This window comes from Panthera pardus, unplaced genomic scaffold (genome assembly GCF_024362965.1).
Source record: "Panthera pardus isolate Hobbes unplaced genomic scaffold, ASM2436296v1 HiC_scaffold_25, whole genome shotgun sequence".
Lineage (NCBI taxonomy): Eukaryota > Metazoa > Chordata > Mammalia > Carnivora > Felidae > Panthera > Panthera pardus.
The window spans coordinates 18,681,758-18,701,732 of record NW_026526821.1 but is presented as its reverse complement, the minus strand read 5'-3'; the positions used below and the strand labels follow the sequence as shown (position 1 = coordinate 18,701,732).

Below are 19,975 nucleotides of genomic sequence, written 5' to 3'. Positions count from 1 at the left end.
CTCTCCCGGACTGCCCGCACACAAATTCCCAGGTCCGGGCACCTCCAACAGCTGCCCCTCTGCCACTCCACACTGCTCCCGTCCCCCAAACCGCTGCCAGCCCTGCGTCGTACCTCTGACGTCCCTTCCCTTACACCCTTTGTGTGTGACAGTATTTTAATTCTTCTTAATCCAAAAGGAATGGCCAGAAATTGCAGGGCCAGTATTAAGGTTATCTTTCTGTCTTAGGAGGGGAGAGTAGCTCATTTTGGATGACAGTGGTAAAGTTATGTCTGAGGGCTAGAGGAAGGCCCAAAGCAAACCTTTGTGTGCAGGCAGAGCCAAGTGCTCCAAGCGGGCAGAAAGGGACACGCACCTGGCTTTCTTGGACTTCGTCCTGGCTGCAGAGTCCACGCCACTCCTCTTCTCTTTGGCCTCCTTGGTACCGGAGGCCTCCCGGGGCTTCCGTGCTTTCTTGACGCCATCCTTCTGCTTGGGCTCCTTGGGCTCCTTGGCCCTCTTGGGCTCCTTGGCCTTCCGGGCTTCCTTTGGCTCTCTAGGCTCTCGCTTCCTCTTTGGCTTGGGCTCCCTGTCCTTGCTTCCCTTCGCTGCCCCCTCTTGCTCTCCCGGGTCCTTTTTCTTCCTTTTCTTCTTTACTCCGGTGCCTCCTCCTCCACTGTCCTCCATCCCGTTATGGGATGTCATTTTCCTAGGAAAAAGGGTCTCAGCTTCCTCTTCAGCAGCATACAGGTCCTTCTGAGGCAGACAGTGACTGGCAACATCTTCGATCTTCTCTTCCTGATCAGTGCCATGGTCAAACGGGGAGGGGGATTTGTAGTCAAAATTGACAGAGGCATCAGACATTGGAGAGTGATTCAGAACTTTTAAACTTGACAACTGTGAAAGAGAGAGAAACGAGCTTGTTAGTTTCCCAATGCATGCTTCATACGAAAGAGCATTATGAAGTTTGAATCTATGGATCTGTTCAACGTTTACTGAATTCCTATCACGTGCTAGCTCCTCACGTGCCAGGTCTTGGGGAGACAGTGGCAACCAGGACATACTTTGTGTCTGCCTCTGCACCAAGCCACCGTTACCATATACAAAAATTGCATGTGAAAAAACAACTCTCAAGGAGTTGTTATGTGCTAAAATCTGAGCCCCATGTCTAGTACAGGCGACAACAGTGGTGTCCCCACAAAATACCTCTAGATCCTAGGCACACAGTTCTTACCCAGAATGGCATTTCTCATACTGATACACAAAAGTTCTGTTCATATATGCTCCTAAATACAAGTGGCATCACTGGATGACAAGGATGCAGGGACAATCTCAGTGTGCTGCTTTATCTCCCCACATCTTTGCTCTCATGTATCTTCAGGCAGCACCAACAATCAGCTGGTTTGACTTTCAACAAGAAAACTACATCTTTCAGGGGTACCTGGGTGGCTCAGTCGGTTAAGCGTCAGACTTTGGCTCAGGTCATGATCTCATGGCTCATGAGTTCGAGCCCCATGTTGGGCTCTGCGCTGACAGCTCAGAGCCTGGAGCCTGCTTCAGATTCTGTGTCTCCTTCTTTCTCTGCCCCTTCCCTGCTCGTTGTATGTCTCTCTCTCTCTCTCTCTCTCTCAAAAATGAATAAAAAACATTTTTTAAATTTTTTAAAAATTCTAAAACTACATCTTTTACTTTTAACTAAAGGTGCTGTTCCTCTGCATGATCATCTAAGCCTCCAGACTCAGCACCAAATAACCTTTGGCCACTTACAAAAAAACAACTGCCCCTACAGGGGAAAGCTTTATTATGATAGATGCCATTAAGAAAGAATGTGTCACAGATGCTGAAGGCATCTTCCTAAAAAAGGAAGTTCTGAAGCTGTTTTTGAGCACCATTAAAGGTACAGCTTCCCCGAGGTGACCACTCTCAGGAAACATCCCTTTGGAAGTAGAAGTCACATCTCATACTTTCAGGTCTGGTATCACAGTACATCTGTCATTTCGTAACCAAGCTAAGGCTGGCAATAATCTGATACTGTGGGTGCTGGTTTCAGGAACAGCACCCCTCTGGATCAGGAACAAAGAAATAACTCAAGGAGAGCCTGGGAGGGACAAGCAGGCTTTCCAGGAAGCCAACTACAATCATCTTTGCATGATGGCTTAGGAACAGCACCATTTGTGAATAGTCTGCTCCCTTAACAAGAGGCCTGGCGTGTGCTGAAGGGCACAGACACTTGCCTAGGTGGCGTGGCTTCCTTCCAGTGTTCTGGTTACCCGATCTGTGCTCAGACTTCCTGGCCCACCCTAGGAGTGATGGAGTTCAAAATTCAGCTGCATGGTCCCCCTTCTGTGCCTTCCAGCTCCCTACCCTAGGCCAATACTCCCAAACATAACACTGAGAATCTCAGGAGAAAAAGATGAAAGAAAAGAAGAATTTTTTTGTATCTTTATCATAAATAAAGTCCAGCCTCATAAACAAGCCTAAATCCAGAAAGAACTGGTCATTCTGGCAGCATTCACTATGAAAGAAAAGAAAAGAAAAGAAAAGAAAAGAAAAGAAAAGAAAAGAAAAGAAAAGAAAAGAAAAGAAAAAAGAAAATTCAGTTTGACTACCTCACTGCTGATTCAGTTCTTAGGATGGCTTGGAAAAAGGAGAAGCTAAGCAAACTTAAAAGGAATTTAAAATCAAATACAAGAAAGTGCTCAAGATGGTAACTTTTTTTACATGTAGATGGTTATATATTTTTTTACCACAATAAAAAGGAAAAAAAAGAAGAGAAAAAGAAAAAACAAGGCAACAAGAACCTCAGAGGTGCATAATAGGCACCTAATTAAAGCTCAGATCTTAAGAGTACACTGCCGTCCCTGGGATGTTACTGAATTCTGTGCCAGGGACACCTGACCCTCAGGACACAAGTATTTGCTTCACATGCAAGGGTGGACACACTAAAAAAGCAAGAGATACAGGTTAGTTTATTAAAGAGGTTTTCAAAGAGAACACATTAAAGTCCTAATTCCACCAAGGCAACACTCTGTAGATAAAAGTGGGACACTCTTTTCAACTCATACCTCATCTCAAGGTCTATCTTTTGAAGGCTAGGGCCCTCCAAAGCTGAGGCGGATGGAGATAGGTTGTAGAAACTGGACACTCAATCATTAGTCAAGAACAATAGCAACAGCTAACATTTATGGGACACAAATCATAAGGATCTACCTGGAATTATGCAAAGCATGCTCCATGATATCTCCCATCTTTACAAAAATCCTAAAAGGTTAGTGTAAAGACACCTATTTTGTGTACAAAGAAACAGAAGATTACTGATGTTAGATGAGGTACTCACACACATATACCTAGTAAGTGGAGGAACTTGGACCTGGACCTTCTGCCCAAAAGCTCACACTCATTTCACTGAACATTTTATGACCTACATCCCCAGAAACCATTAATGACTGCTAGGCCACCAGACCAGTATGATTAGACTTGGTGAGAAATGTTAAATATAAAGACCTATACAACCAGTTGGGGAAAAGTTCAGGTAGTTCTTTAGAAACATAAACATGCAAATACCTGTCATTGCAGCAATTCCATTCTGAGGAATCACAAATAGTCATCTACTCTACCCCTCATTTTATAGATAAGATAATTGGGTCAGAGAGATGAAGCAACTTGTCAAAAGGTTATATTCCAGGGAGTGGCAGAGCTGGACATCCTATAGGAAGTAGGGAGTCCCAAGAAATGCAGCACAATTAAGTCAATGTTTCCAAAAAGTTAGAAGTATCCCAAAAGACAGATTATCAGTATTAAAAAAATATAAAATTATAATCTCCAAAGTCAATAATACACCAGGAATATTTTTATTTTTCAAGGCACCTTGTTGGGGGCTTGGAAAAGATGTCTGTTGAGAATTTAAAAAATATGACAAAAAATATTTTTCATTTGTCTCAAGGTCAGTGGAGAAAAGACAAAGAGCCTTAATAAATTGTTTCAGTTTCTACCAAGAAGGACATTAAATCACCACTTCAAAAATGGCCCCAAAGGGAATGGATTGGAGATGATGGACCACGACACCACCAATAATTTACATTATATTGACAATTTACTAAATAGAGATAAGCACCTAGAACATAAGATGAAATGGAGAGGAAAACTGATAAAAAAAAGACATCCAACAATGCTAGCTCATAAACCACACCGTTAGCAATAAAACCCACTTTGCTGATTCAAAATTAGCAACCTAGGATATTCCTGGAAAAGACACTTAAACATATGAATCCAGATAAACTAGATTTGGGTCAACTGTAAAGGATTTAAGAACCAATGGAGATATTATGGCGTAGGTCAATGGTTCCCAAACAGATTTAAGGACAAACCTGAGTTATTTCCCCAAGAATCACTGAAGTACTTGAAAGTCAAAATAGACTTTAATTAAGAAAATCATCCATGGTACAACACAGATAGACCTTGAAAACATTATGCTAAGTGAAAGAAGCCAGGTACAAAAGACTACATATTGTACAATTCCATTTATATGAAATGCCCAGAATAGGCATATCCACAGAGACAAGAAGTAAATTAGTGGTTGCTAGGGCCTGGGGGAAGAGGAAATGAGGAGTGTCTGCTAACATGCATATGGTTTCTTCTGGGGGTGATAAAAATGTTCTGGCATCAAATAGTGGTGATCTTTCCACAATCTTGGGACTACACTAAAAACCAGTGAGTTGCACAATTTAAAAGTATAGTAGAATTTACAGTATGTGAATTACATCTCAATTTTTAAAAGTCCAATATAAGAATATAACGAAAATGGTCCGCTCATATGTTGCTGACAGCTGCATCAAGTATTAAAAAGCCTTTTTTGCAGGGGCATGTGTTAACAATATTAAAATTTTAATTATGGATATGCTTTTAAACTGAGCAATTTCTCTTTTACAACATAAATTAAGGAAATATTTAGGTACTCCAAAGACAGAATATCTGATGCAGAATTTTTAATAAAGGAAAAAACTATAAATAACCTATTGGTCAATCTTTAGTAAAATGTTTAAATTAATAGCATATCCATTATATGGAACAGTATTATACAGCCATTGTGACATTATTGTATTATATATTATTAATTACAAAGTTTTAGTTGACATAAAAAAAAGTCCACAACATGTTGGAAAGTGGGCAAAAAAAAAAATCTATGATCTAATCCCATTTTTATTGTTTAAAAAAAAATTTTTTTTAAGAGAGAGAGAGAGCACACAAGCAGGAAGGGGCAGAGAGAGAGGGGGACAGAGAATTTGAAGCAGACTCTGCTGACAGCACAAAGCCTATGTGGGGCTCAAACCCATGAACCGTGAGATCATGACCTGAGCCAAAGTCGGACTCTCAACCGAATGAGCCATCCAGGCGCCCTCTCTGGTTTATTTTTTAAAAATGCTATTTATCAACACCAGTTTTTAAAAATAAATTTAGGACACGTATCAGATATTAACCATCATTATGTCTGGGTGACAAGACTATAGGTAACATTCCCTTCTTTTTTTCTTTCCTGAGAGTTTTTGTTTCTGTCTCCCATAACTAGAATGTAAGCATCATGAGGCAGTGACTGTGGATTCCCCACTATCTTTGTGGCTTACAGTAAATCTCAATCATATGATTACTGGATGAAATGAGTGTTTTCAATTTGAAAAACAAAGGAGAAGTCTACAAAATTGTGCATGTAAACAAAATGAAAACAACAAATTCCTGTGTATAAAAGAACGAATGGAAGAAAATCAACAAAAAGTGAATAGTATTCATTTAAGGCTGTGGAAATTTGGTTGCTTAATTTTTCTAAACAGTAACAAGGATATTACTTTCACAATACTTGTAATAAAAATATCTTTTAAAAATTGTTATGTTTATTTTTGAGAGAGAGAAAGAGAGAGAGAGAGCAAGCATGAGCGGGGAAGGAGCAGAGACACAGGGAGACACAGAATCTGAAGCAGGTTCCAGGCTCTGAGCCCGACACGGGGCTTGAACTCAGGAACCAAGAGATCATGACCTGATCCGAAGTGGGACACTCAACCGACTGAGCCACCCAGGCGCCCCAAAATATTTTCACAGGTATATAATAGAAAAATTTTAAATACTTTAATAATGAACAGGAAAGGCTGTTTTGCCAGAAAATTTACACTCCTCCAAATTACCACGATTCAGGAATCAAAGGCAGAATATGGGAGGCGCTGGCACTGTGACCACATTTGACTGAGTGCTGGACAAAGACAGTGCTCTTTGCACTCAAGCCCGAAGGCCCCCTGCACGCCCTCCATATGCACCTTGAACCTGATGGTGAGTACGGCCCAGCCAGCTGCTGCTGTTGCCTGCCTCAAGCTCTTCCATCTTCTCCAGTAGGAAGGGGACAATGTTCTATGTTCAGACTTAATTAATATCGAGAAATTAGCTAAACATAAAAATGAGTAGAAAAGCTTATTTAAATTTGAGACCTTGTGACTTTTAAAGTCCAAACAATAAAAATGAAAATACAAAGAACTGCTACTATTATGAATGAGTTGGTGTGCAGACATTTCAGGTGGCAATTGTTATTTTCCAATTAAAATGAGGAGTGCAAAAAAAAAAAAAAAAAAAAAAAAAAAAAAGAGGAGTGCCTTACTCTTTCACCTTCACTGTCTTCTGAAAGAATATTCCCTATGGTTACCTGACTGTGGGATACACTACCGGCGAAAACCCCACATATCCTCGCCTTTATTACACTGCCATTGTGCTGGGCTCAGTCATCTGGCAAACAGAGCTTTGCTGGGTGAGCAAGACCCAGGAACAAAGTCCAACTGTGTGTGTGTGTCCTGTTTCCTCCTCCATTTAGAATATTCCATCTCTCTTCACCCAGGAGTCCTGTGCTCTGGGTGATAAAGCAGGCATTCTGACCCTGACGTGGCTCCACATGTAGTCACAGCTGGTCAGCACCAGGAGGAGGAAAGATCAGTTTCAGGCATCTGATGATAATGCAGGGAGTGGTGTCCAGGAGGCTCTCAGGTATACTTTCCAAGAGTCATTTTTATAAGAATGAATGAGACTACCCAGGAAGAATGAATGGACAAAGAAAAAGAACAGGACCAAAACCTGACAAACACTGATGTTTAAGGGCCCCCAGAGGAGGAACCTAGAGAGAGGGTGAGAGGGGGCAATCAGGTCAGTGATGTGGTGGGGAAAAGAAAGTGTGAGTGTCACAGAAGCCAGAAGATGAGAGCACTTGAAGACACAATGATTATAGGCATTGCATGCTGTGGAGAAGCTGGTAAGTTAAGGACTGAAGAGTGGTGGACAGGTTTGCCAACTGTCTCTCACCAAAATCCCAGAATCTGTCATTTCTAGTCCCCAACTCTATTATCATATTTTCGCATTTAAAACTGGGGGGGAGGGGGGTTTTTCTCTTATGATGTTCCAAGAGTATTAGAAATCTGAATTCTCCAGATCTGCAAAGTCAATCTAAACCTTGTTAATTCCAGGCAGTAACAAAAACTGGGGGCAGGTAGATTATTAAATTTAGATGCTGACAGGGAATAAGCAGAGGAAACAATAAGTGCCTTGGCCTATCCTCCAGTTAATGCTCTCCATGTAACCATTTGCATCCACAGGTTCAGCAACAGATACATTTAAATCCCTTTTCTCTACAGGATGCTTTTAAATCTTCCTTTTTAAAATACAAATCAAAACCACACTCAGATATCACCTCATGCCAGTCAGAGTGGCCAAAATGAACAAATCAGGAGACTATAGATGCTGGAGAGGATGTGGAGAAATGGGAACCCTCTTGCACCGTTGGTGGGAATGCAAACTGGTGCAGCCGCTCTGGAAAACAGGGTGGAGGTCCCTCAAAAAATTAAAAATAGATCTATCCTATGACCCAGCAATAGCACTGCGAGGAATTTACCCAAGGATACAGAAGTACTGATGCATAGGGGCACTCGTATCCCAATGTTTATAGCAGCACTCTCTCAACAATAGCCAAATTATGGAAAGAGCCTAAATGTCCATCAACTGATGAATGGATAAAGAAATTGTGGTTTATATACACAATGGAGTACCACGTGGCAATGAGAAAGAATGAAATATGGCCCTTTGTAGCAATGTGCATGGAACTGGAGAATGTTATGCTAAGTGAAATAAGCCATACAGAGAAAGACAGATACCATATGTGTTCCCTCTTATGTGGATCCTGAGAAACTTAACAGGAACCCATGGGGGAGGGGAAGGAAAAAAAAAAAAAGAGGTTAGAGTGGGAGAGAGCCAAAGCATAAGAGACCCTTAAAAACTGAGAACAAACTGAGGGTTGATGGGGGGTGGGAGGGAGGGGAGGGTAGGTGATGGGTATTGAGGAGGGCACCTGTTGGGATGAGCACTGGGTGTTGTATGGAAACCAATTTGACAATAAATTTCTTATATTAAAAAAAAAAATCTTCCCTTTAAAAAAAAAAAAGACTTTATTTTTAAGTGATCTCTACACCAATGGAGGGCTCAAACTCACAATCCCTAAGATCAAGAGTTGCATGCCAGAAGCCCCTAAACCTTCCCTTCTTTAGGCTACATAATCGTAGTTTCATCCATCATACTCATACTTCATATGAAATGAGTCAATGTTTATTTATTTATTTATTTATTTATTTATTTATTTATTTATTTATTTATTTTTGAGAGAGTGACAGAGACAGAGCATGAGCAGGGGAGGGGCAGAGAGAGAAAGACACAGAATCCGAAGCAGGCTCCAGGCTCTGAGCTGTCAGCACAGAGCCTGACGCAGGACTCGGACCCATGAACTGTGAGATCATGACCTGAGCTGAAGTCGGATGCTTAACCGACTGAGCCACCCAGGCGCCCCAAAATAAGTCAATGTTCTTTTACCATCCTGGTCACTATACTCTGGCTTCTCAAGTATGTTTCAGAACACAGAACAAATTATGACAACAAAAGTCTGTCAAGGTATGTCAAAACATAGAGAAAAGGATTCAAGGCTCAGATTGCTTTCTTTGGAAGAGGGAGAATTTGGATACAGTCCATTTTAAGTCCTTTTGAAACATGACTCCAGGGTGAGGCTGTTTAAAATCCTGGTTCTACTAAGCAATTTACTAACACTCCCTCTTTAGGCATGTTCAAACCAAATGGAAGGTCTGACTAGTATTAGCCCTTAAGACCCTCTGCAGGGTGACACTGAAAAGTCTAAGAAATGAATTATTCATCCATATGATCAACTGTGCTATTTATCTTTCACTACTCTGAACTGTGGGTCATAATCTGCTGATCTCTTATTAGTGTTACATGCACCATCCTCGGGATTCAAATCTTCACCTCCCCCTACTAAAGAACAGGTAGGACCAACACTTTTGGGAATTTGGTGGCCAGCTAAATCCACCATGCTTTTTATCTTAGTTTATCGTAGGTCACCACCCAAAATAGTACTCCACACTAAGGTCCTGGGGTGTGGACAGAAGGTTCTCCCATAATTACTGCAAGTCTGAGTTAACTTCCTGGTCACAGCTCCAAGTTTTACTCCTATTCACAGTATTACCTATTCCTATTGTGTTCATGCTTATAAACCTTCCTCTACATTGGATTTGTGCCCCCCCAAACCCTCTTACCTGCATCTTATATCAAATAATTATTTATCATACTTTGTACTTCTCTCAGTACCACACAAGGAAGCTGGGATGAATACAAATGAGTATTTCCTTACCATAGGTTTGTCACTGCTCACATCAGCAATGGATCTATTCCCTTCCAAAGAAGTACTTTTAGGAGTGCCTGAGTGGCTCAGTTTTGATTAAACATCCAATTCTTGGTTTTGGTTCAGGTCATGATCTCACGATTTGTGGGTTCAAGCCCCACACCGTGCTCTGTGCTGACAGTGCGGAGCCTGCTTGCAATTCTCTCCCTCTCTCTCTGTCCCTCCCCAACTCATTCACTTTCTCTGTCTCTCTCAAAATAAATAAATAAACTTAAAACACACACACACACACACACACACACACACACACACACACAGAAGTACTTCTAGCTGCACTATGCGTCAGTAGTGCTACAAGTTTTCAATGATTAGAATTCACATTTTATTCCTCTTGCAAGACGTTTTTCTGCATAATACTGCTTAGTCTTTTTAGGGATTAAAATATATATATAGATTTCTTAGGAAAAAAAGTTTATTTTTTGATATAGATAAAAGACTATAGCCCCTGATGACTCATTCTTAAATGTTTTATTATAAAAGTCTATTTTTCTTGCAACACTTCTTTAGGCAGTACAGTCAATCTCTAAACCCTTTGTTCTTGGCACACTACTCTTGCTATGTCCTTTCTGGTTAAACAGTAGTATGATTATTTATTACCAAGTTTTGATTAACTTACAAAATCTTTCATCTCGGTTTAATTTACCTTGATAAAATTTTGGACAAGGAAATGAGTAATTTTCAAGAACAGAATGTATTTACATGTCATTTTCCTCCAGAGAAGAGAAAAAAAGAATTTATAGGAATGAGGGTTTTTAAAGAGTGGACACTTTATTTGCTGTTACTTCTTTTTTTTTTTTTTTAAGTTTATTTATTTTGAGAGAGAGAGTGCACACGTGCATGCATGAGCAGGGGAAGGGCGGGGAGAGACAGAGAATCCAAGCAGGCTCCACACTCTCAGCACGGAACATGCAGGGCTTGAACTCACAAACCAAAAGATCATGATCCGAGCTGCAATCAAGAGTCAGATGCTTAACTGACTGAGCCAGCCAGGTGCCCTGCTGTTACTTCTAACACTTTAAAAACATGGTTAAGGGAAAGGACAAACTTTGGTGGTTAATTTTCTCATTCTACTGGATGATTTCCTTGCCACTGACACACTGAATGGCAAACACTTGATGAGTTATCCCATTTAATTCAATACCTTGTGAGGCACATATGATTGCTCCCACTCAAATGATAGAAAAAAGGTGTGAACTTGTCCAAAGTTACACAGCAAAGTGGTAGCTAGTTTCAATTCTATCTACCAGAATCAAAGCCCAAGTTCATTCTAGAACATGGGCCTCCTCTCTGTCTCTATGCACATGCTCAATGCTGGTACCTATGGATTGCTTTGGCACAAAGGGAATTTTCTATTTTCGTGCTCTGCAACCAGTTTAGTCACAGTTTAGTCACCAGCATGGCCTATCACCTGCACCTGAGAGAAGCAGGATCGATTCCTCCTGGAAGTGGCTCCACTTAATTCACTTGCTCCCCTATCACAGCTAATACCAACTTTTAAGTATGAATTCCACCCCGTTGATCAACACTACTAAGTGAAAACTCATCTAACCTAAGCTGCGTAATAGCTGGCTGACACATTAAGGTCTTAATATGAACCAGTAAAATCTCAAGAGAAAGAAACCTGAATTCATGTTGGTATAATTTCGGTAAAGAGTATTTTTACTGAAGGGCACCTGGGTGGCTCAGTTGGATAAGCATCCGACTTCAGCTCAGGTCATGATCTCACGGTTCGTGGGTTCAAGCCTCGTGTCGGGTTCTGTGCTGACAGCTCGGAACCTGGAGCCTGCTTCAGATTCTGTGTCTCCCTCTCTCTCTGCCCCTCCCCTACTCATGCTCTGTCTCTCAAAAAAAAAAAAAAAAAAAAAAAAAAAAAAAAACAAACCACAAAGTGTTTTTACTGAAATAAAAGCTTACCTTAAAGGATGTTTAAAACATTAAATATGCAGAATGTTTTAAGAAATATAAACCTGCCCGTGTATCATAAATGATAATAGTTTTGAAGGCTTGGGGTTCTCTTCACTAATGTGTTCTTTTTAACAGAGGTCTTAATATTCTACTAGATGGATGTGCTATGATTTAAATAGTCCCATTTCTGATGGACATGCAGGTTCCTTTCCATTTTTGCTTCTATAAACAAAGCAGCAGGAAAAACCTTTGTTCACCCATCTGACACATGTCTGAGTCTACCAGTAGGATAAATTCCTCAGATGGCGCTGCATTCTCTATAGTGTTTGTCTACCAGCTGATGGCGCTACAGAGCCAGGATACAAAGAAATCAGTGTGTGGATAGCGTTTAGTCACCACTTTTCCTGTTAAGAATTGGCAGCAAATGAGTCAATTATTTCCTAAAACAATTTGTTTTGGTTTGGTTTCACAAGGACCTATCCACTGGGAGAGAACAGAGAATAATCCTTGTAACTATATCCCTAGGTCACCCTGTATCTAACTAGTCGGTGCTCCCTAGCAGCAGAAAGCAAAGTGGCTGATCCCACCCAACCTCTTCACACGGTCTCTGTGAAGGGCAGGGGTTCAGATACTCCCAGTTACCAGGCTATCTTCCAATTCTGTAAAAGCAAAATAGCCCATCAGAGGTAGCATGTTTCCAAGAGACGGAGGGAGGTCCCCCCTCTCACCTCCCTGAACCACACTGGTTGGAGTCTCTGGGTTCCTTTGAATATGGAACCACCTGGAACACAGAAGCACCAACTAAGGAAAAGATCTTGGCAGGGTGGGTCACACAGGGTCATAAACGTTTTTATCAATTCTCCTCCCCTTCAAGAAACCAAATGCCCAATAGCTGATGTTTACTTCCTTCCAATTAGTTTATTACTTTGTCTAGGAGGAAATTTCTACACATCATTATGAGTACAAATTTTATAGATTTTAGATTAACCAAACAAATAAAATGATGAATACATAAAAACTATAAAGAATTGATCACAGGGGTGCCCGGGTGGCTCAGTCAGTTAAGCATCTGACTCTTGATTTCAGCTAAGGTCATGATCTCACAGTTCATGAGTCCAAGCCCCACGTCCAGCTCCATGCTGAGTGTGGGGCCTGCTTGGGATTCTCTCTCTCTCCCTCTCTAGCTAACCCTCTCCCCTATTTGTGCTCTCTCTCTCTCTCAAATAAAAAAAATTTTTTAATTAAAAAAAATATGTGATCACTTACCTGCTTCTCTTTCTTTTGTATTTTCATTATCATCTATTGAAGGAAGTTACTTATTTCTGTAAAACATAAAAAAGCCAAAGATTATGGTAAAATCCAAAATAAAACATTTAAGGTGATCTCAGGATTAACTGTGACACATGAGGAAAATACAGAAGAGAGTTTCCTTCTACAGAATATTTACAATCTTGTAACAACAGTCAACAGCCAGCCCCCAGAGTATGGTCCTAAGCCTACCTGATTTATTGCTTCAGATGGGTGGAGTCAAAAAGACACTATCTTTGTAGACAAAATAAGTTATAAAAGATGCTAGCATATGAAATTACAAAAGAAGCTAAAAGAGGGACATAAAATAATGCTATGAGGCATAATGGCATAAAATATACCAAGAGGATTGGAGGAGAGGGGGTAAAAATAAACTATCCTCATTTCTTCTGGAAGGAAATCAATAAATCATATCTACTACTGATAAATCAAAAAATTAAAATATACACAGTAAAAGAGAGAGCTAAAAGAGTTAAAAGTAGTTCTCCTGAAGGACTGAGAGGGAAGCTGGTGTGAGACAGGATAGGTCACCCTCGCATTTCATCACATGCCCCCCATACAATTTGACATTTTATTTATTTTTTTATTTAAAAAAAAAATTTTTTTTTTCCAACGTTTTTTATTTATTTTTGGGACAGAGAGAGACAGAGCATGAACGGGGGAGGGGCAGAGAGAGAGGGAGACACAGAATCGGAAACAGGCTCCAGGCTCCGAGCCATCAGCCCAGAGCCTGACGCGGGGCTCGAACTCACGGACCGCGAGATCGTGACCTGGCTGAAGTCGGACGCTTAACCGACTGCGCCACCCAGGCGCCCCCAATTTGACATTTTAAACCGTGTGCATACATTACTTGACAAAATAAGTTTCATTCCAACATTTAGTATGATTTTAAATGACTGATTCTACTGTACCCAGATTTAAGCCCCCATCTCCACCGAGTGTGCCCATGATGCCCATGATGACACTGAACTTTTTCTCGTAAGTGACTTTTGAGCACCACAGCAATAAGAGCCCAGCAATTTGGCTCTGGAGGTCGAGAAGTGCATTGGGGCATTGTGGGAACCACAAAGAACCTGAAGAAACCCGAAATTTGGGGCTGCCTGAATCACTAAATAGACTGGCCCAAGTCTAAAGCACTCACCTTCCTCATATACAAACAAGGGAGGGATCCTAGAATCTCAGCTTCCAGTTCTAGCCCGGATGTAGACACCGCCTCATGTTTACTTTGTACTTTGATTTCCTGGACATCTCACAGAGCTAGAGAACACTGCTCCCTCAGGAAACAATTCCAGAGACACATAATTATCCTTATGTTCATAATTATTTCTTATATCCAGATGAATGTGATGTGTGTGTCTGTCCACTTAGGTTTTTTTCCTCCAAGAGTCAGAGGGGTTTTCTGTAAGAAGAACTATAAAAAGCTCATGAGCATAGCATCTAAGTTGCTAACAAGCTGCAAAGTGGGCAGAATCAGGGGAAAAAGAAGGAGGGCAGAAAGAATTGGCCAAATCAAGAAAAGGGAAGGTCAAGTTAGTAAACGATGATGGAACAAGTATTCACTTCAAGAAAACCGTAAACTCCACAACCCATATCAAAAATAACACAAACATTCTTCACAGAGCTAGAACAAACAATCCTAAAATTTGTGTGGAACCAGAAAAGACCCCAAATAGTCAACACAATCTTGAAAAAGAAAACCAAAGCTGGAGGTATCACAATCCCAGACTGGAAGCTGTATTACAAAGCTGGAATCATCAAGACAGTATGGTACTGGCACAAGAACAGACCCTCAGATCAATGGAACAGAATAGAGAACCCAGAAATGGACCCACAAACGTATGGCCAACTAATCTTTGACAAAGCAGGAAAGAATATCCAATGGAATAAAGACAGTCTCTTCAGCAAGTGGTGCTGGGAAAACTGGACAGTGACATGCAGAAGAATGAACCTGGACCACTTTCTTACACCATACACACAAAAGAAGTCAAAATGGATGAAAGACCTCAATGTAAGACAGGAAGCCATCAAAACCCTAGAGGAGAAGCAGGCAAAAACCTCTTTCATCTCGGCCACAGCAACTTCTTACTCAACATGTCTCCAGAGGCAAGGGAAACAAAAGCAAAAATGAACTACTGGGACCTCATCAAGATAAAAAGCCTCTGCATAGCAAAGGAAACAATCAGCAAAACTAAAAGGTGACCGACAGAATGGGAGAAGATATTTGCAAATGACATATCAGATAAAGGGTTAGTATCCAAAATCTACAAAGAACTTATCAAACTCAACACCCAAAAAAACAAATAATCCAGTGAAGAAATGGGCAAAAGACATGAAGAGACACTTCTCCAAAGAAGACATCCAGATGGCCAACCGACACATGAAAAAATGCTCAACGTCACTCATCATCAGGGAAATACAAATCAAAACCACAATGAGATACCACCTCACACTGTCAGAATGGCTAACATTAACAACTCAGACAACAACAGATGCTGATGACGATGCGGAGAAAGAGATCTCTTTTGCACTGCTGGTGGGAATGCAAACTGGTGCAGCCACTCTGGAAAACAGTATGGAGGTTCCTCAAAGAATTAAAAATAGAACTACCCTACAACCCAGCAATTGCACTACTAGGTACTACAGGTGTGCTGTTTTGAAGGGGCACATGCACCCCAATGTTTATAGCAGCCCTACTGACAATAGTCAAAGTATGGAAAGAGCCCAAATGTCCTTTGATGGACACATGGATAAAGAAGGTGTGGTATACATATACAATGGAGTATTACTCGGCAATCATAAAGAATGAAATCTTGCCATTTGTAATTACGTGGCTGGAACTAGAGGGTATTATGCTAAGCGAAATTAGTCAGAGAAAGACAAATATCATAGGACTTCACTCATATGAGGAATTTAAGATACAAAACAGATGAACATAAGGGAAGGGAGGCAAAAATAATATAATAACAGGGAGGGGGACAAAATATAAGAGACTCTTAAATACAGAGAACAGAGGGTTGCAGAGGGGTTGGGGGGGATGGGCTAAATGGGTAAGGGGAATTAAGGAATCTACTCCTGAAATCATTGTTGCACTATATGCTAACTAACTTGGGTGTGAATTAAAAGATAAATAAAATAAAATAATAAAAGAAAAGAAAGGAAAAGAACATCATAAACTCCAGCGAAATAGTGAGCGCTCTGAATTGGGACAGTTAAAATAATTTTACCCCTAATCTTAAACAGAATAAAGCCAATTCTAAGTAAATTATGTTAGTACAAGTTTATCTCCTTTATCTGTCAACTTCAAACTATCAGGCCCTAGAAAACCAAACTTCTGAGCCATTACAAGTGGCTACACGTTCTGAAATGAAGAGAGAAGTTGGAAAAACAAATTCCAGCTAGTAAAAAAAAAGGATAGTATCAATAACCGGACACATACTCAAAATTCTACCCAACAAAATGAAGATCATTTAAAAAACACAGAAAACCCCACCAATGATGATAAAATTTATTTTTTAATATCTAAAAAATAAGTATAATGCAGTAGAGCCATCACAAAAAACACAATTTCCGATTAAGTACCATAAACTGGCATGCTTACAGAAGCAAGGCCACAGCACTGCCAGGAACATGGTGGAAAACAGGTCCAACTTATCATTGCTAATGGCACTTGCGTAATTGCTTCAAGCTTTCTGAAGAGCACTCAGGCAATGTGCCACTAAATCTATAAACTGTTGAGTCCTTTTATCTGCCGATTCCACTTTAAGGAATACATCCCAAGAAATAAGCCTGTAGGAAATAAACCTGGGCCATAGAGGAAGCTCAAGGAGGAGGTAGGAAGTGTGAACACATCTATCACAGCGGAGCCTGGGCACTGGAGAGGGCCATAAAGATCACAGGCCCACCACCCCATGGGCCTGCATCATCATAGGACCTGAGAACATCAGAGAAGGCAGATGAGCACAAGCAGGAAAGTCTAGGGAAGTATGGCTTGAATTTGATTACCCAGCAAAGTGAAATCTTGTAGGAAAAGAGGTGGTAAAACCAAATCTCCCCGCTGCCAATTTGTTCACACGCAAGATATTACTAGGGGCACCTTTAGTGATATTCATGCTGCATAGATAACCCCACCCCATCCTATGAAAGAGAGAAAGGATGTGTGTGTGAGATCCAAGCCAGTGGGAATGATGTTACTATAAGAATAACTGCTCTAGTTCACTAAAAGCAAGCTTTGACAAACTTCATGAAATTATCTCTAGCACCCTAATGGATTGCCGCACACCAGGCTGCTGCCACCCCACAAAATGGCAGACATCGTCAACCACGCAGGGGTCCAATAAGCATTTATTGACTTAAAAAAAAATTTTTTTTAACGTTTATTTATTTTTGAGACAGAGAGAGACAGAGCATGAACGGGGGAGGGTCACAGAGAGAGGGAGACACAGAATCTGAAACAGGCTCCAGGCTCTGACAGCTCAGAGCCCGATGCGGGGCTCGAACCCACGGACCGTGAGATCATGACCTGAGCCGAAGTCGGACGCTTAACCGACCAAGCCACCCAGGCGCCCCGCATTTATTGACTTTTATTTCTCCAAATAGTATCTATTAATTTACAAAGCACTCCCTCAAGTTACCTCTACTTTTTTACCTTTTATGGCACACGTTTAAAAAATACGAAACTAAGCAGTATTTTTCTAAGGCGAAATTTTATGTTGCAGGAATGGATAACCAGATAGACCCTAACACATGTACTTCTCCACAATACTAGACATGGTTTTACTGCTTCCGTTGCTATGTTGCCATCACTCAAAAGTTGTGACTAGACCCTCTGGGCTCAAATAAAGAACCAAGTAACTTCTAACTTCAGGGTACCACCACTTAATTAGAAAGATAATACAGACATACTGTGAACCACCTAACTGTGTGGGCAAACCAGGAAATTTGTCAACAGAGGCAAAAATAATGTGTATAACTTCTGAATTGTATGAAAACTGGCAGGCCTCCTGCCCTCCTAACTGTGTTTCAGTGCTTATGTATGAAGGTAGGATTTAATTACCTTCACAAGATAAGCTGCTAATAATGTAAAAAGCAAACAATATAAAAATTCCCATTTCCCTCTTACACTTACCCACCTAACAACGTTTCTATGAAGAAAAACACGGTGCCAGGTTTCAATAGTAACATTTTGAAATTTATTTTTCTTATTTCTCTCTCTCTCTCTCCAGTTCAGAAATCCTGCAACAGTGCCTGTGCCATTTCCAAGTTCCTCAGTGCTGAGTTACAGACACTTAAAAAAAAAATAAAACATCAGGTACATGCTATTCCACTATTCATTCAGAAATTATTTACATTTACTGTATATACCTTGAGAATTCTGCCATCCTAACAATCCGTGCTCAGACAAGGGGTCTATTTCATTTCAAGAGCATGCGTTTTCACAAACACAGACAAGTGCACATATAGCAGACTGCTACCACAGTCCTTTATATTCACCAGGACGGCAGAAGGCACACCTGATGGCAGGAAGGACAAGGACCTTTGCTGTTCACAGGCTCCCAGCCCCCAAACTATTATCAGGCCCTTTGGGGCAAAGAGTACATGGGAAGCAACTTTAAAAATCAGATAAGCCTCGGAGCACCTGGGTGGCTCAGTTGGTTAAGCATCCAACTCTTGGTCTCGGCTCAGATCATGATCCTAAGGTTTCGTGCGTTCGAGCCTCGTGTCACACTCTGCGCCAACAGCACGGAGCCTGCTCGGGATTCTCTGTCTCCCTCGCTGTCTGCCCCTCCCCCACTCGCACTGTTTCTGTCTCTCTCCAAATAAATAAATAAACTTTAAAAAAATCAGATAAACCTCGAAGTTTCCACAATGAATATGTATTTTTACCATCTAATTATGCCCACCCTCAACCTCAAGAATGGTTCCTAAGAACCACTTTGACAACCACAGGCACAAATAAGGCAATCCCACACTATTACAGCGTGGGGATTTTAGAAAGGACAGGAGAGGAACGGAACATGGGGAATACTCGCTCGAGGAGAGTTAATGAAAAAGGCAGAGAGGTCTTGGGGAATGCCACCTTCCTCACACGCCTGTCGTAACACCTCTTCCCAAGATTCCTTATATTCTGGACCACGGAGGGTCGGGTCCCATGGGCAAGACAGCCCTCCGTTTCTCACTTCCCCACTCTCGCACCCTCCATAAACTGCACAAATTTATCTATGTCTGTCGCTAGGCTTGGAGCAACCTACAGGAGGACAACAGCAGAGCGTGAAGGGCCAAAAAGCAGTGAAAATGCAGGCTCTAATAACAATTAGCCAGGTAAAACCTCTTCCAGTTTGGTTTCATCACCTGTAAAATGGTGACAATAACCTCAGAGGATTTCAGGAGAATTCAAAGGGATGAGAATCTCTGGTGTCTGTCACACGGTGAACATTAGCCATGTGGCAGCCACTGATGTTGCTTGTCCTTATGCGCTTCCCTCCAGCATCAGAGGAAGACGGCTCTCTCGACAACTAACTCTTCCATCAATGCTTGGGATCCATCCTCTCCCACTTCTCAGCCACCTCAGACCCTGGGTTACTTTGCAGTTAGTCTTTCTTCATTTCGTTCAGGTGTCTCCTCAAATGTCACCTGGTCATTGATGCCCTCCCTAACCACCCCATAGAAAACATACCCCTACCCCTGTCCCCACTCTCTATCCTCCTATCTTACTTTAGTTTTCTTTCTGGCACTTGTTACTACTTGACATTATAGTATGTCTGCTTGATTACAAACATACTACCTGTGAGACATGTGCACGTATGCACACAAGTGTGAGCTCTGTTTCGTTCATGCTGTACCCTGAGTCTGGAACAGCACCAGGCTCACAACAGGTGCTCTTCATGAACATTTTCTGAACGGAAGAATCCTTTCCGCTCCTATCACTAAACCTCTCTCTTTCTACAGTTCTTTTCTCCTCAACAAAGAAACAGGTTCAACCCAATCCTAAAATAGTGACTACACTAACGAATCCCCCACAAA

General features: G+C 41.2%; 1 protein-coding gene across 1 annotated transcript in view; it reads right to left on the bottom strand.

The window, feature by feature from the left end:
* The window catches only part of CHD6 (chromodomain helicase DNA binding protein 6), a 155,647-nt gene extending 136,093 nt beyond the window's left edge, over nucleotides 1-19,554 (bottom strand). Inside the window, 4 exon segments of the mRNA XM_053890241.1 lie at nucleotides 356-876; nucleotides 12,914-12,969; nucleotides 18,085-18,239; nucleotides 19,325-19,554. Of these exon segments, the coding sequence (XP_053746216.1) occupies nucleotides 356-876; nucleotides 12,914-12,946 (554 nt within the window). The 5' untranslated portion in view covers nucleotides 12,947-12,969; nucleotides 18,085-18,239; nucleotides 19,325-19,554.
* Between the last annotated feature and the right edge of the window lie 421 nt (nucleotides 19,555-19,975).